At 33.7% G+C, this 17,509-nt stretch overlaps 1 protein-coding gene across 1 annotated transcript in view; it reads right to left on the bottom strand.

Moving 5' to 3' along the window:
• SYNE1 (spectrin repeat containing nuclear envelope protein 1) overlaps positions 1-17,509 on the bottom strand; it is a 335,993-nt gene that overhangs the window by 143,668 nt on the left and 174,816 nt on the right. The window contains exons 77-89 of the mRNA XM_070932643.1: positions 16,973-17,310; positions 15,816-15,960; positions 14,912-15,130; positions 13,446-13,708; positions 12,609-12,774; positions 11,929-12,084; positions 9,712-9,864; positions 8,769-8,951; positions 7,709-7,846; positions 5,633-5,818; positions 5,016-5,138; positions 4,043-4,225; positions 3,725-3,868 (exon numbers count right to left, since the gene is read on the bottom strand). Of these exons, the coding sequence (XP_070788744.1) occupies positions 3,725-3,868; positions 4,043-4,225; positions 5,016-5,138; positions 5,633-5,818; positions 7,709-7,846; positions 8,769-8,951; positions 9,712-9,864; positions 11,929-12,084; positions 12,609-12,774; positions 13,446-13,708; positions 14,912-15,130; positions 15,816-15,960; positions 16,973-17,310 (2,397 nt within the window). The remainder of the gene's footprint in view (positions 1-3,724; positions 3,869-4,042; positions 4,226-5,015; positions 5,139-5,632; positions 5,819-7,708; positions 7,847-8,768; positions 8,952-9,711; positions 9,865-11,928; positions 12,085-12,608; positions 12,775-13,445; positions 13,709-14,911; positions 15,131-15,815; positions 15,961-16,972; positions 17,311-17,509) is intronic.

Here is a 17,509-nt window from a genome sequence, read left to right as displayed (position 1 = left end):
CCATCTTTCTGCTTGAGGTCCTACAGACTGTCTTCCTTCATATTGACAGATTTTCTAATATCTCTGGTAAAATAATTTTATCATTCTATAAATCTTTGCCTCTGAGCCTTTCAGATCCGGTATCAATTTGGATGATAATTTCCCAAATTTGTATAACAGGTAGTCATCGATTTACAACCACAGCTGAGCCCAAAATGTCTGTTGGTAAGTAAGACATTTGTAAAGTGAGTTTTGCTCCATTTTATGACCTCGCTTGCTACAGTTGTTAGGTGAATTACTGCAGTTATTAAGTTAGTAACACAGTTGTTAAGTGAATCAGGTTCCCCATTAACTTTGCTTGTCACAAAGTCATAAAAGGTGATTACATGACCCCCGGACAAAGCAGCTGTCATAAATATGAGTCAGTTGCCAAGCATCTAAATTTTGATCATATAACCATGAGGATGCTACAACAGTCGTAAGTGTGAAAAATGGTCATTAAGTCACTTTTTTCAGTGTCGTTGTAACTTTGAACAGTCACTAAATGAACTGTTGTAAATCAAGGACCACCTGTAATATAATCTGGCATATGGAGTATAGAGAACACTCCAGCAAAAGGCAGGTATGCCCCTAATAGACTGAATACCCTTTGAAATGTTTAGCCCAAATAGTTGCAACTTCTTTTTGGAAAAGTAAAAAAGGTTCATGATTAAAGATGACACAAATTTTATGGCAAATGGTGATACAGAAAAGTCAACAGAGGAAAATGTGGTAAAGGCAGCTCACAGGTAGATGATTTAGCCACTGAATTACCAAAATATATTTCATAAATTAATAGTGAACTAGAGTACAGTGATCCACAAATTTATCATGATATTTTTTGAACTGATGTTTTGGGATAAAGTTGGAAGTTTAATGTTTTCACAAGTACAGGATTTTGTATGAGGATTGCTGTATATTAATCCTGTGATTTTTTAAATTATTTTGGAATAGTTTGGAATATTATGTATTTGGGAAAACAATATATATCTTATTGAGAACCATGGCCTCAATAACCTAAGTATAGCATAATCAAATATAGATATAAGTATATCTATATCTATATCAAGTATAAGTATAGATATAAGTATAATCTTATTTTCCTGGATTATCCTAATGCACTCTTTCATGTACAGAGCTCAAATTGTCTTGAGTACAAGAAGGTCTGTAAGTACATAAGTGAAATAAATTATTTATATATAACTGGTACTGGTTGCTTAATGTAAAAGCAACTATGGACACAACAACATTTATACAGGTAACTTGTACATGTCAATCAATCTTTTTTCTTTACCTTCTGACTATATAGAGGTTTTTCACAAATAATGTATCCAAATAAAGAAAGCTCAGTGGAGAAATTGAGTATGTGTATTGAGACTGATTATATAGCAATTTTGAGAGTGATCCCTTCAGCCTCCATAGAAATATTCACAATGTACCAAATTCTCAAGATGAAAATACATTTGTTAACTCTCATTGTATTACTTAATAACTTTTCCCCCCCAGAATAACATGCTTTCTGTTATGGTATCGATTTCTCATATTTTGCTCTTCAAAAAAAAAGCTGTAGGCATAACCTGTTTTGTTTTTAAATATTTCCAGTTAGAACAAAGTGATCTCATGATTTTTGTTGTTGAGGTTTTTATACTTCTTATTTTACCTAAAATAATTCAGTGCAGTAAAAAGAGAAACTCAACAAAAACATACCCACCCATCCTGAATGAAAATTTAAGAGACTGGTATATTATTATTATTTTTTAATTTGACATTTTGTTTCATCAACTTAACTATTAATAATTATTTCACTGGGACCTGATACTTTAAGGACTAGCAAACTTTCATTCCAAATAGCAGTTGCGAACCCGCTGCTTCTCACATGAAAAAGAATGTGATATAAATGTGCATAGTTGTAGGACTCCTTTGAAATGATAATGAACGTTGAGGTATGTAATTCAGCTCAGTCGGAATGTCTATTTTCTTCCTCCTTTGAGAGTTTTCATTGCTTAATCCCTTTTAATCTTTAATACATGAAAAAAATAGTTTAAAAATAATGCATTAGCTTGTAAGAGCAGTAGAAAAAAATCTTAAAACGATTCAAAACCAAATGTTCATATTTTAGGGGTATTGCTTTGCTTTAGCCACCACTATGATGGTATTTTCACTGCATTTAATACAGCGGCCCCCAACCTTTTGGGCACCAGGGATCGGTTCTGTGGAAAGGGTTTTTTCCACGGAGTGGAGGGGGCATGCTGCCTGCATCCCATGGATGGGGCTTCACTTGTTTGTGTGGCCCAGTTTCTGGCATGCCACAGCCCGGTGCCAGTCCATGAACCAGGGGTTGGGGACCCCTGATTTAATATCCTATTTAAGTAAATGAATAGTGTTAATGCATTATTTGTTCTTATTACTGTCAGAGTATTGGAAGGTACTCCATACAACCAGCTCACAGGATGTTTTTCAATTCATTCCACCAAGTTCAATCCATATATGCCATCCAACATATGACATAGTGTCAATATATTTGCTATATTGATTAGATTATTTTGGGAAATGAATGGATGATTATTTGTTAAAATGATTACTTGTTTAAAGAAAAATTAAATTAGGATCAACTAAAATAATTACATAGGAAGGAAGCAATGGCAGGCCACTTCTGAAAAACCTTGCCAAGAAAACTGCATAGACTTGAATAGGCAGTCTCTGAGAATGAGACACGGAGAAAACAAAATCACAACAGAATAAGATAAAACAAAGCCCAAGATCCCTGCTCTAGCCCAACACTCATAACAGTTGTTCAAAATATTTGCTTTTATAAAAATAATGTATAGTTCAAACTCAAAATTAATTAATTTGTCTTTGCACTACAAATCTAGGCATTTAATTTGGTGACATGAAGAAATATAATTAAAGCACAAGTGGGGTTTCCTTAATGGAATTCCCAGGAAACAAAGGGGTATTTTGGATGATGTTCAGATTTGGATGATTGTTGCTTGATACAAAAAAGAAATTAGAAGGTGGTAAGTTTGTTCTTGTGGATTTCTGAATAGAAAACTGAACCAAGATAGTGAGCAAAGGGAGTAGGGAGAAGATAGCTATTTGTTGGTGAACAAAGTCCACCAACATTTTTTCTTGCTCTATGTTTCTGAAAAACCTGGTACTTTAAGAAAGAAAACCCCATGTATTAGAAAAAGAGAGAAAAATAAATAAATAAATTCTTGTGTAAGTAAACCCTTGACTGTTATTTATACAACATTTGATAAGATATAGTGATTAGAATTTGTCTGTAGATATTTATATCTTTATAAGAAAAGATTGTTATATTAATAACAGTGGTATAGGGAGAGACAACTGACAACATTAAAATATAGAAGATGATGCACCAAAAATGGAGACCAAGAAATCCATTATGGCACATTACAGATTTTGCTATGTGTCATACAGTTGTTTCTCTAAAAGCATATCTAATATCCCCAATTAAAACTGAGTAGGATAATTACTTTCGGGATCTAAGATAAGGAGTCTAGAAGACAATTGATCACCAAAAATGGTCTCAGGTGAATGGGGCTATAGCAACTATATTAAGAGCTGTTACCAAATTCAACTACCTATGGTGGAAAAAAGACAAAATGACGAGATAGGAAAGCAAAGCAAAGCAATTTTTAGCATTTAAAAAACAAAAGTCAGCCTTGGATCTCAGTTGTAATACCTCGTGGCATGAAATCTGGGCTTCCAATTCTTGGATGTTACTTGTTGATATGGGCTTCTCTTGAATCTCATGATGGGCTTTTTCTATCATTTGCTGCAGATGTTTCATCTCTTGTTCATATTGCTCATACTGTACTACTGCTTCCTAGAGAGAAAGAATACATAATTGATCCTGTAAAATAAGATAACTACTTCATTAATTTAGCTTCATCATTACAATCATCACCTAAAACGAGGAGGACAAAGTTGCAATCCTATAATAGGAAAGTGTGTACCGCAGTCATGTATTAGTTTGAGTCTTATTTTAACATACACTTGCCTGCATTATATTGCACTGCTGGATAGCTGTGTGCTGTAGATGACTGGCATCCTCCTGCAGCCTAAGAGCTGCATGACATATCGGTAGAGTAGTGAGAACTTCTTCAGGGATCCGTAAAGCACTCTGACATACTTGGACTGCGTGAACCTTTGGCTTCAATGATTCCATTTCCAAAAGCAAATGCTAGAAACATTGAGCATACATAAGAAACGCTACTATGTGTGTTTTGCAAAAATGAGTTAAAAACATTAATTTAATTATTAATTCTAGATCTCAAATGCTCAAAATAAGTTTTACGGTAGAACATTTTAAAACAATAATGAATGGGATAATAGACCTAAGAAACATGGTAATCCCAAAGATTCAAAGCAGTTGGATGTTAGGCTTTAATAAATATATCTGTTTGGTTAGTGGTTTCAGTTCAATATGAGACTAAAAGTTGAAATACAGGTAGTCCTCATTTAGTTACTGCCTCACAAAGTGACAAGTTAGGATGATAATGAAACTATCTAATACCAACATTTTCAAACTTTGCAGGTCTGCAAAGCAAAAAAAAAAAAAAAGCTGAAGTAAAATCATGATGCTTCATGTAGTTACCATTTCACTTAATGAAATAAGCAACAACTCGGTCTCAATTGTGCTGACTAAATGAGGATTGCCTGTATTCTGAAATACATATGTACAGTACCCTACAAAACCACTGTGAACTAACATAAACCTAGAAAGTCATTTCTGAATATAACAAATACCACAAAAGCCAATGCTGAAGTTAACATTCCTTTCTCTTAGCTCTTCCAGCACCCAAATGGAAGTGGACAAATAGACAAATAGTTAACTCCATCATTGAATATCAGGATGACTCTTATTATTAGCATTCATCCTAGAAACCGAAGGAAGTCTCAAAGTAACCCAGGAATTAATACTTCACAACTGTGCTTCTGTAAGTAGTATCTCGATGGTACGATCAGTCTACCTGTCGGTGAGAAAGCTGTTCTTTAAGACTCAAATGGCCAATTTCTGGAGATGTCAGAGTGGCTTGAGTTTGCTCTAAAGCTGTACGAAGAGCTTTCACCTCTGTTTCAAATTTCTTCATATCCTATAAACATACAATGGTAGCAGAAAATATGAGTTTCAAGCAAAACCAGAAAACATGATTTCAGCATCTTAATGTTTTATGAGTGATATATAAACATCTACATACTTTGTGGCCTTGCTTGGTGAGCCCAGAGGTGAGCATAGCCATGGGAATGGAGAGCATCCTGAATGTCTTTCCTTCATCTTTCAATTAATTTTTAATTAATTAGAAATTAATGTTTCTAATCAATTTTTTCCCCTTTTTAAATTTTAACTTTTATATCCTAATTTTATGTTTTAATATTTTATTGTACACCGCCCAGAGCTCCTCACAGAAGGAGATGGCTATTCCAAATAAGTAAATAAAAAATAATAAATTAAAAATATTAATTACAATAGTAGAAATCATTTTAAAAAATAAAAATGAATAGCTACATCTAAATGAACTAGATTAGCATTGTGCTTTCCTAATACAGCTCCCACAGATGAGGTACATATAAAGTGCTTTCCACATACTTTGGCTGCATCCTGAATATTTTGTAGCCGCTGTTTGATAGCCTGCTGTAAATCCTCAGTCTGTCTGCGAAGATCTGACACTTGCTGAAACATCTCTTCAGTGAAATACACACTTGACAAATATTCTGTTTTTTCATTCATAGTTTCAAGATCCCTAGGAAGTTCACCAGCCTCTTCAAACATGGTCTAAATTGTATAAAATAGATGACGTTTAACTTTTCCAGCTGCAACTGAATTAAATTTTAGGCTCAAAATTATTGCAATTATTCCTTTTTTAAATCAGACATAGGATAAAAATTAAAAAAAAACAGCAGCTATAACTTTGCTGAAATATCAATTCTATCTTGGAAATACATTTTTAATTTCTGCTAATATAGAAGCTTTTATTAGAGAAATGAGATTGCATAATCTCTTTGTCTAATGTTACCTGTTATTACGTCTTGAAACACTTATCTAGAATCACTCCATTACCTGAAAAGATGCTAAGAGAAAATTTGTAGACTTGAACTCCAGGCAGATTTATCTAAGTAAATTAGCAACTTGGAATTTCCAGTGCATGAAAAGCCTGATCTTGACAAAGCTTCTTAATAGCTTTTCATTAATCTTTTAAAATACTCAATATTCCTATGAAACTACTGTAGATAGATCACTTGCAGTCTGTGATCAAGGACATATAAGATATCTTACTTCCCTTACTAGGCCAATCATTGCCTAGAAGAAGCCCAATCACCCAGTCTTCAGGGGAAAAAAATATTAAGAATGGCTTGAACATATGCTTTGGGAGATGTCTATCGTACGTTTTATTGAAATATACTGATTTCAATAGATTTTGGAAACAATTTTCATATGGCAAGGTTGCACTGCCTCAGACACATTTGCTGTGCAATGCCGGGGTTCTCCTGAACTCTCAACTCCTGTTCAATCAGCAGGTAGCAATTATAGCTAAATGGGCCTTTGTACAACTTTGTATTGTGTGCCAGTTGTACCTGTTCATAGATTGGAATGCTCTTCTCATGGTCACTTATACCCTAGTCACCTCCTGATTACACTACTATAATGCTCTCTGTGGGGTTGCCCTTGAAGAGTAACTTGAAACTTCAGCTAATGCAAAATGCAGAGGCGTGGGCAGTTATGTATGGCTCAAGAATAGCACATATCATACCTCTGCTCTGCAAGTACATTGGTTGTCAGTTTGCTTCCATTAATTTGATTTTATTCTATTTTTAAATTTTGTATGTATGTGTTTTTATTGTTTGGCTGTGCACCGCCCTGAGTCCTTCGGGAGTAGGGCGGTATAGAAATCTAATAAAATAAATAAAATAAATAAATAAATAAATGTCCAATTCAAGATGTTGGTTTTGACCTTTAAAACCTTTCTGGCATATGGCTGGGATATTTGAGAGACTGCTTCTCATCAATTATATCTGCTATTCTTATAAGATATTGCAGAAGGGGTATGCTGGGGGGCGGGGGGGATCCAATCTGCTAGGGAGCTGACCGTGGCAGGATCCAAGAGGTAAGTCTTTTCTACCAAGGTGACTGCCTCATGAAACATCTCCTCCCTTCAAAGTAAGGCTGACCCCATTCCTGTTGATTTTCTAGAAGTCCTTCAAAACCTAGTTATGGCATCAGCCTGAGGGCCCCAGGAAACTTATAAGTGCATGTGTATACAACCCATATCCACATATAAAGTACATATACTGTATGTGGGTGTGTTAGATATATATTTACAGGGGGATTTTGCATTCTGTAAAATGCATGTCACTTTGCCATGAGATGGGTTGCCATGTAAATTTGATGAATGAATAAATAAATGCATTCCCAAGGCATAAAAAAAAAATCAACCCTAATGGTTTGTAATTCAAGAAAGCCAAATCATTTTACATATCCATAAGTTAGGACAGAAACTTCACTGATGGTTGGTGCCAAATAAAAGAAATCTCACTTGTATTAAGAGATACAGTAAAAATACTATAGTTTGGGATTGAAAACTTCTGTTTATAAATTTTTTGATGCAGCAATTCTTGTACTTATTGTTATAGTAAAAAAAAGAAAAGGTCTGTAGGCTATTATTACCTGATGGGACATAAATTGATTGCGAAGTATAGTAGCAGAATTCCACATTATGTTACCATGTAATAAAATTTTAGCCTTTTCAATCCATTTTAGTATGAATTCCAGCATTTCATTATATTCATCTAAATGAGAAACAGCCTGCAAAAAAAAAATAAAAAAAAAATCAATACATTTGAAGAATAAATGACTCAATTCTTTAAGTTCTGTAATATTTACATTTCTCAAGTAAAGTATTATTCTACTTAACAACTTACATTAAAATTAATGCAGTGAATATATGCATATTATGCATGTGTTTTACATAATTATACTTCAAGTATTCAAATCTGGTATATACAAAACAGTGACACTGGTGGGTGAAAATATACTTGAGTGAATGCTAGATTTAACTATGGTTGAAAAGAAGAAAGTGTGGAAAATGGGTATGGCAATATCAGGGGATAGTAGAATAGTAGAATAGAAGTCAAAGAATTGGAGAAGATCACAAAGTATCAAGATCAAAGTTGAAAGACTGTGACATAAACTTGGGTATGATGGTTCCAATGATGCTGGGTGCCATACCAAAAAACCCAGGGTGACACTTAGAAAATTTGTGCATTTTCATTCATCAATTACAAAAAGCCACATTGCTTGGATCCACACATATACTATGCAGATACATAATGATATCCTAGGTTCTTGGAAAGAAGGTGAGGCATATGAAGGCCAACACCAGCTAAAGAACTGGGAGCTGTGTTTTCATATTGCTATGAATAATAATAATAATAATAATAATAATAATAATAATAATAATAATAATAATAATAATAATAATAATAATAATCTGCAATAATTTTTAGTAACTCAGATGTATTGGTCACTTATTTGCATTAATTAAGGACTGGCTTTTCTTTAAAAAAGAAGAAAAGAAAAGAAAAAAATTAGGAAACTGAATTTGGTAAAAACAGAATAGGGGATCATTTATTGAATTTGAGTCCTACACAAAGACTTTGCTCTACTAAACGGAACATACACTGAATGATAAAATTTCAGAACGTATCAGTCCAATATGATGCCATACCTGATTTAGCTTGGATGCCCTGTATTCCGCTTCCCTAATTATTTGTTGGTGGAATTCTGTCAGTTTATTAATTTTGCCAGTCAGCTGTTTACCTAGCTGAGGATTCTGCTCTGCAAAGCTTTGGACAGCTGCCTCAAGTTCCAGAAGCTTTATGTTACAGCTGTCTAGTTCTTCATCCAGGTTCTGTAGTAAAGGAGAATATTTTACTTATAAGAAAACTGGTGAAAAGTTATTTTTATTCAGAATTAATGTTACCTTTATCTTCTTTCACGATCTTTATTTTGTCAAGCAGCTCAGGCTTTTTTAAAAAAAAATTAAACATGGCGAAAGGATAAGCATGATGTTTTATTGCCACCTATAGTCCATTTATAGCTCAAGAATGCATGGGTGTTTGGCAACTAGTTTGTAATTATATCACACATCCCATATGATTGCCATTTGCAAATGTCTGATGAGCAAAGTCAGTGGGGAAGCCAGCAGGAAGTCACAAATATCGATCATGTGCCAAATGATAGTGTTGGATTCATATAACAATGGCTGCTGGAACTGCTGTTGTAAGTCAATGCATCCGTGTGATGTCACACTTTACGACTGTTTCACTTAGCAATGAAGTTCCCAACCTCAATTACCACTGTTAACCAAGGAGTGCCTGTACTACTACACACATTCAGCTGTTCCTACAAGTGATGAGGCATCCACATATTAATCCATCATGATTAAAACTATTTCATACTAGACTACCTCATAAAGTTGTAGCTTTCTGATATTGTGATTCTGAAGACTGCTGCCTCTCTATCTTTTAATTGATAAAAGTACACTCTCAACATTTCAGTCAGAATTCATAGAAAAATACATGTTCTAATGTTCTAATCTTATGAAAGATAGTTTTAATTCCATCACATTCTTAAGTAAGGAAAATTAAATTTTAAACAAAATATTTTACCTTTTGATCTCTTTTCGCTTGTGTTATATTATTTGTCTTCTCTTTCAATTTCAGTTGAATTAAATCGAGCTCTTTAGCTACGTCTTGAATTTTGTGGTTAAATTCTTGATTTAATGTTTTGTGCTGCTGGGCTTCTTTTACTTTGGCTTCAATCTGCCAAATGAAAAAAATCAAATTAAAAAAAGGAAGGAAACAATTTTTACCATGCATATATCAAAGACAATGTGATGATGTTTCTTAAATCATAAAAATTACACTACTGGAACATATTGATAGAGCCACAAACATTTATAATACAATAATGAATACAAGATATTACAATTTAGAGATTATTGGTGTATTTTTCTATTCTATCAGAAATAATAACGAATTAATATTCAATTGAGGACAGAACTTTTCCTTTTGGGACAGTTTAAACAAAAAAAAAGCCATGGAAGTTTATTATAAGATATGAATACTGCAGCAAAATTACTATATGCTATTACATATGCTATGTATTACTATGCACTGTGGACCTCCTCTATCAAGGAATTCTGGCTGGCGGGATCCAGGAGAAGAGCCTTTCTTGCTGTGGCTCCTGCCCTTTGAAATATTGTGCCCCCAAAGTAAGATCCAGACCCAATCTTTTGGCCTTCCAAAAGGGCCTGAAGACCTTGCTCTGCCAACTTACCTGGATCCCCAATGAACATACATCATTCTGAAGATGGGTTCACGGATTAAGACCCCACCTCCTCCCCTGGTGCTCCTTTTCTTACCACCTTGTTAATTTTCAAGTAATTTGATGTTATTATGTTTTGTTTTAATGTTTTAATTGGTTTTTAATGATAGGAAGCTCACCTCCAGGTGAAATGGGTAGCATATAAATTAAACAAACAAACAAACAAACAAACAAACAAACAAGCATGCACAAAAATGGAAAGATTCAACATCACCCTTCATGGAAGAATGGTTGATGAAATTGACAGCCTGACTTCTTTGATTACAGAAAGGACAACATCTACATTTTTTGGTGCCTGAAAACCTTATGGTTTTTTTGCGTTAAAATGAAGAAAATCAACTTGTGATTTATGATTTTGATGATTAGACAGGATAAATGATAGGTGGAAGAGAGTTATAATATAGAGTATAGGAGGTTAAAATATAATTGTACTTATAACTGCTGTGAAAACTATCAGAAGCTACTTCTTTATGCTTTTATATTATTACTTACCTTTCTCTTTTTTTCTATTATCTTCTCTTTTTTATTGTAGTTTTAGCTTTTCTGTTAACTATTTCATTTTCTCTGTTCTATTTTAGTTTGCATTACTTCTAATACACACACATACACATACATACACACACATATATTAAAGGTGGTATTCAGCAGGTTCTGACCAGTTCTGGAAAACCGGTAGCAGAAATTTTGAGTAATTCAGACAACTGGTAAATATCACCTGTGACTGGCCCCACCCCATCTATTCTCTTCCTCCCGAGTCCCAGCTGATCGGGAGGAAATAGGGATTTTGCAGAATCCTTCCTCTGCCACACCCACTAAGCCATGCCACACCCACCAAGCCATCCCACGCCCACCAAGCCACACCCACAGAACATGAATTAAAATAGGACAGAGAAAATATATAATGAGAAATTCTATGAAATATAGAATTTGTTCTACAATGTTTCTTAACACTAGCCCTGTGAAATAGGATGAATTAGTATCCAAGGTCACTCAGTGAGATTCAGTAGCTAAGAATGGATCTGAAACTATATATTCTGGATTTTAGCCTTATTCCTTATACCAAACTATCTTTAACAGACATGAGTGATTTTCTTATATGTATTTCTAGATATAGGAAAAGAGATTGCTCTAGAGCTGTGCAATCTCCTCCTTCCTCTCCAAATTATTCATGGCTGTGCATTCTGGGTGTATGTATAGTATGTATATATAGTGATGGTGCTGTGTCTAACCATACCACAGGTTAACTTTATACACAAAAAGTATGCATAGTCTTTGGTTTCAAGGAAATACATACTAGAAAGCTTTATTGAGAATTAACATGGATCGCCACCATATTTATGGTTGCCATCGAATAGTGAGAAGTAGATGATAGTTATGTGGTGTAGATGATTTTGTTACTTTTGCATTCATTAATTTACCGCTACAGCTCAGTTCAGTGACTCTTGTGGAATTTTAGCACTGAAACCTGTTGTAAAATTGTCATGTTAAATAATTTTTACCTGCTCATGTATATTTACTAGCGCCAAGCCTGCTTCTGCTAACTGAAGAGATAGCTCAGAAGGTAAAATGGTATAAAGTCCCAAGTATTTATTCTGCTGCTGTTCAGCCATTTTCTCAACTGCTTGACGGTGCATAGTGGCATCATTTAGGAGCATCTAAAGTATATGGAGGACAAAAAAGAAATATACAAAGTGGCTTGTTTCACATTAAATCTGGTATAGAAATAAATTTTGATACAATTACAAAGTATTTTTAATTGGCTGTCACTGTGCTCATACCACTGTTAAGCCTTATACAGACCGCTGTATGGATTCTGCACTGATATTTATGCATAGTAATATTCCCATATTCCCATAAACCCATAGTCATTGGGAGACTATAGCATCCTATGATTGTTATAGAAGAAAAACAAAAAAATGAATAGAAATTGTTATGCCAGAATGTTGTGACATACATTATTAGTTCTCTCCATTATTAAAATAGTTCTTTAGGTGAATTATTAATTTTAAGGTATGTTCTCAGATATAGTTACAAGTTTTAATATATGTGCTGCTGAAGTGGGCGTATGATTTGTAGCTTGTACAGAAACATATTATAGCATTCTATAGATATACACACATTGCTTTCACTTATTCACAGCATGAACTTGTATTCAATAATTGGTATATGTTTTGCATACCTGAAGTTTTTCAAGTTGAGTATCACTTTCTATTGTAGGGTTTAATAAATATTCTCTTCCTTCCTGTATCCAGGTTTTTACTTTATTAATCTCTTTTTCTACTTCTTCACGTTCCTTTAATTCTTGTTTAACCACTTTCTCACTTTTTTTCACCTTCTGTTGCATGCTTTAAAAATGTTGAGGTGTTAGTTCATATATTTCATCTTATATAAGATCTGAAAACATTACTGTAATCAATGTAATTTACAAAACAGAAAATATGTAACAGGGATGAAATTTTATTTTAGGGTCGTAATACAACAACTACTGTTGTTATTGTTGTTGTTATTTAATAGGCAGGATCATAATGCTAAGTTTTAATAATTAATTTTTTCTATCAAAATTATTCTAGATTCTACAATATTTGGCAAATGGACCTGAAATAAATATGGGGGACAGTAAATCAAAATTGGTAGTTTTTTCCCTTTGCAATATCTTGTCACTTTATTCCAAACAGCAGATTGCCACGCAAAGAACAAGCTCAACTAATCACTTGTACAAGGCTTTTGAATAACTCTCACATTCAGCAATAGTGGAAAAATACAGCTATGGTCTGATAACTATATTTGCACACTGAAGTAAACCCAATGTTATGCAAGCACATTCATGTAATCAGACAATTTTTCTTCTTTTTTCTCCCTCCTGCAGCACTGCCTTCCAAATTTGTCAAAATTCTGAAGCAGATTTGTGGGTGTGTGTTACAAGTTGTAGAATGGAACATGGCATCAATGCTGCATGTTCCACTATTCTCCCTGTTCTGCTATAAGGAGAACACAGAAATATAAAATGTTTTCTTACTTATGGCATCGGTCTTGCATTGCTTTGATTTCTTGCATGATGGGCATTTGTTCCTGGGAACTAGGTGTTATTTCTATATCTTGGAGCAAACTAAAAGAATGCTGCTTGAGGAGACCCAAGGATGATAGCTGCTGCTCGAGCTCTAGAATGAAATTACTGTGATAATCTAGAAGATCCAGAAGTTCATTCTTTGAAGCTTTTTCTACTGAGCCCTCTGGTAAGCGTTCATGCAGCTGATCAAGTGTCTCTGTTGCTTTTTGCATCTAAAGATAACAATTTTAAACAAAAAAAAAAAAAAAACACCCCAATCTATTATTTTTTTTAAAAGGTATCATAACTACACATATGCACACACACACATGTAACATTATAATCTATAATATTCTCAAATTCAATATCTACACATTATGCACCAACTAAATTGGGTCTGTCATGAACCACCTTGGCTTCAATGAATATACCATTACACATGGGATACCAAAATCTTCACTAATTTTCTTTGGAGAGGATAGTCTGACTTTAAGACAAAGAATCTAAGGCAAAGCTAGAATGTGATGGGATCTGAGCAGATTGCCCTTTGATATATTAATGGCTTTACAGTGTAGCAGGAAGATTGCATGGAAACACTGATAGTATCTATTACTAAAGATGGTTATAAATACATACATTATTAAAGTTATATTACTTAAAACTTACATGGGCAACTTTGTTGGTTAGAAGGTTGGGTTATATATATATAACCCATTGTGCCCTACAATGCTAGCATTCACAGTGGTGGAAATTTTTACCTGCTGTGATTCAGCTGCCAACCTGCCACTGTGCTACTGCTATAAACTTTATAAAAGGTGGATTGTACAGTTTAGAAGCCAATTGTATTGTGATTTTTATGCAGAGTTTCTTCAAGTCCTGGACATTATTTCAAGAATTCTTCCATGGTAAAAAGGTTGAAAGAAGCTGGTTTAGACAATTCGATAACAAGTACCATGTTGGCTTGTCTGACTTGATCATAGGATGTGAAAAGATTGAACTAATCATATGAATGTTCTGAAATTTAAGTTTCTTTAGTTCAGAGTGTCCTACTTGTTAAGTGGAATTTACTACTTATTTAATGTATTAAAGCATTTCTTTGTTTCCTATTTGTTCAATGTAACATTTACACTCAAAACAATGAATGTGTTGCAATAGCAGAAAGTATTTCTGTTAAAACTACTCAGAGTACTAATCTTAGCTTCCTAAAATTAGCTTTCTGCATACCTCTATACTATACCCCTTTCTGCATCAAGAACTCGGAACCAAAATAAAATATCAGGAAAATGCTGATGGTCAGTGCATTGATTGCAGTTAGCAAAATGGCAGTACTGGATAAAACAGTTTGAACTTTAACCTTATAAATGCAATGTGCAGATACGATGCATTAGTGACTACTAAGAATATTTACAGACATTGAATAAACTTGATCCTTATACCTTATCATCAAATACATTCCATTTCTGTACTGATTCTTCCAAAATTCTTTCTTGCTCTTGGGCAATGCTTCTAAGTCTGGTCCACCGCTGCCAGACAGTTGTCATGGACCGACTTATGGTTGCTTTACTGGCTATATTGCCTGTTTTCTCCAGGATAGATGCCTTTTCCTCCAGTGAAGTGATTGGGTCATGAAAAGAGTTCACTATAGAGACTAGAGACTGAAAAAGCAAAGGAAATTATCTTTCCAGTTTCACAAGATAGCTTTAAAATTTCAAGCAAATATTTATGTATTATAGCAGAATCAAAACAAATATACCCTTTGCTGCAATATTAGAATTCCTCTTTCCTTTAGCTATAATATTTATATGTAAAGTTTATATTAGCAAGATGTAAGTTTTACTACATACAGAAACATCCACTGTTTTTATATGTGTTAATAGATGAGTAGATATAGGTGGATCGATACAGATGGGCAAATGTGTTTCTGTGTATTTATGTTCCAAAGAAATATGTATTATTCAATGCTCATCTTATAAACTATTCGGCTTAAATAGTAATTTAATAGTAATTTCACTGAGTAGTGTTCAAAATATTACAAGCAAGTATGAAACAATATTTTTTGCAATGGTGAAAGAGCAGTGCAATTGTGAAAGAACATATTTGAAAATAAAATCAGTAAAAACAGTATTGAAATGTTTTCACTTGCCTAAAAATAAAACTCTGATATTGCAATTTATGCAATGGTAAAACCATATCATAAATTTAATCAGTTCTGCGTTTTTTGTTATCTTTAGCAAGGAATCACCTCTTAGAGAACAGCCCTTTTTTACACCACAAACCCCTAAATCCAGTACACAAATGTTTGTGATTTAACTAGAAAAAAATGACTTTTAAAACTTTTACCTTATGTGATACTAATTTTTCTTCTGCTTCCACTTGGGAAGAAGTTTTAGCTACAGAAAATTCAGATAATTTCTTTTCAGACTCATTCATCAAGTCAATGATGTGTTGTCTTGCTATTTGGTATTCTTGCCACTGAGAAGCACATCTTGAAAAATTAAATATAATAAAAAAGTCATAAGTTATACAAAATATAACCTTAGAATGTATTTCAGATAAATAAAAATAAAGTATCTTGTTATTGCTAACAAATATTCTTGCCATTAAACTAAAAGGCCAACATTTAGAAAGAATCTTTAAATGGTTTAATTTGATGGAGCAAAAAATTAATAATGTGATATTTTGCCATGCTTAGTCTCTAACTGAGATCATAGGATTCTAATAAATTATATTAGGCAGCAGGAAGATACGAACCCTAAATCTACCTTTGAGAGAGAGAAAGAGACGTTTGTAATTCAGATAAAGTTGTAATGGTGTCCCAAAACAGAAAACGCTGCCAGTATTTCCAGTAAAATGCCTTTTGAACAGTGATGCAGAAAGCAGTTATTATTACAGTGGCTGAGCATTCAGATATGAGTGGAAGAATTGAAAATAAAGATAAAGGCCTATCTATGAACAACTATATTTTAAAATATTGGACTTGTAACCAAGAGCAAAAACTGGGTTAATCTGCAAGAAGATGCAATTAATAAGAGATCTCCCAGAAATACTTTATAAAGAAGCTCATGGCGTCATTCGCCCTTTTCACAACTGAATTACATCATTTTATTCTATTGTATCATTTTTAAGGCAACCCATTGCAATTATTTACTGGATCATTTATTTAACATAGCATTTTATACAATGAACCAAGGTTGGAGAAGAATGTATAACATGGTTTCGTAAATTCTCACTAATCCCTTTATCAGTAGTGGCATAGCAGATTTCAGTATTTTCTTCCTTTTAATAAAATAATGTGTTGAGCATCTGTGTGTGTCCATACTCTCTCCCTAGAGACTAATTACAGTGTGCTGTGCATATATATGCCCTGTGTGTGTGTGCAAGCAGGCATGTGCTTGTATACTGTATATCTGTGAAGGTTCCATCAAGACAGGTTTGTACATGTTATTTCTGTGTGCACTAAAAAACCGAGGGCTGAAATAGAATGAATAAAAAGGTACCTTTGTAATAATTCTTTCTGACATTGTTCTTCTTGTTCTATTTCTATGCTCTTATCTTCTAAAGCCCTCACTTTCTGCTCCAGATCTTCTTTTCTGAAGGTTTGAATGAATGGCTCCATGTCAGACACGAGCATCTTTACTTCTTTCAAATGAAGTCGGAACTGTTTTTCAGTGTTAAAAAATTCTGTGTGGTTTCTTAGGTTTTCTTCTGAATTCTCTGTATCAAGGCCATTTTGTGCAAATTGGAGCAATACCTGAGCATCTTCAAGCCAGTTGTTAGCAGTCTGGGAAACTTGGTAGTATCTTTGGCAAAGACTGTATAACTTAATCAAATTCTCCTGAAAACAAAACAAAATGATATAACACAAACAACATATATGAATAATAACAACAATAATCCTAATTCAGGGTAATGCAGAAGGTATGCAAACTGGAATTCTACAATCAGCAAATTATTCCAGAATACTATACATTAGGATATTGTGCTGAACTTCATAAAGGAAATGTTTATCTAATTCACTAAACAAATCCATTCAT

The sequence above is a fragment of the Pituophis catenifer genome, unplaced genomic scaffold (genome assembly GCF_029215685.1).
Source record: "Pituophis catenifer annectens isolate HBS135680 unplaced genomic scaffold, rPitCat1.0.hap2 SCAF_1, whole genome shotgun sequence".
Classification (NCBI taxonomy): domain Eukaryota; kingdom Metazoa; phylum Chordata; class Lepidosauria; order Squamata; family Colubridae; genus Pituophis; species Pituophis catenifer.
This window is presented reverse-complemented; position numbering and strand designations above follow the sequence as displayed.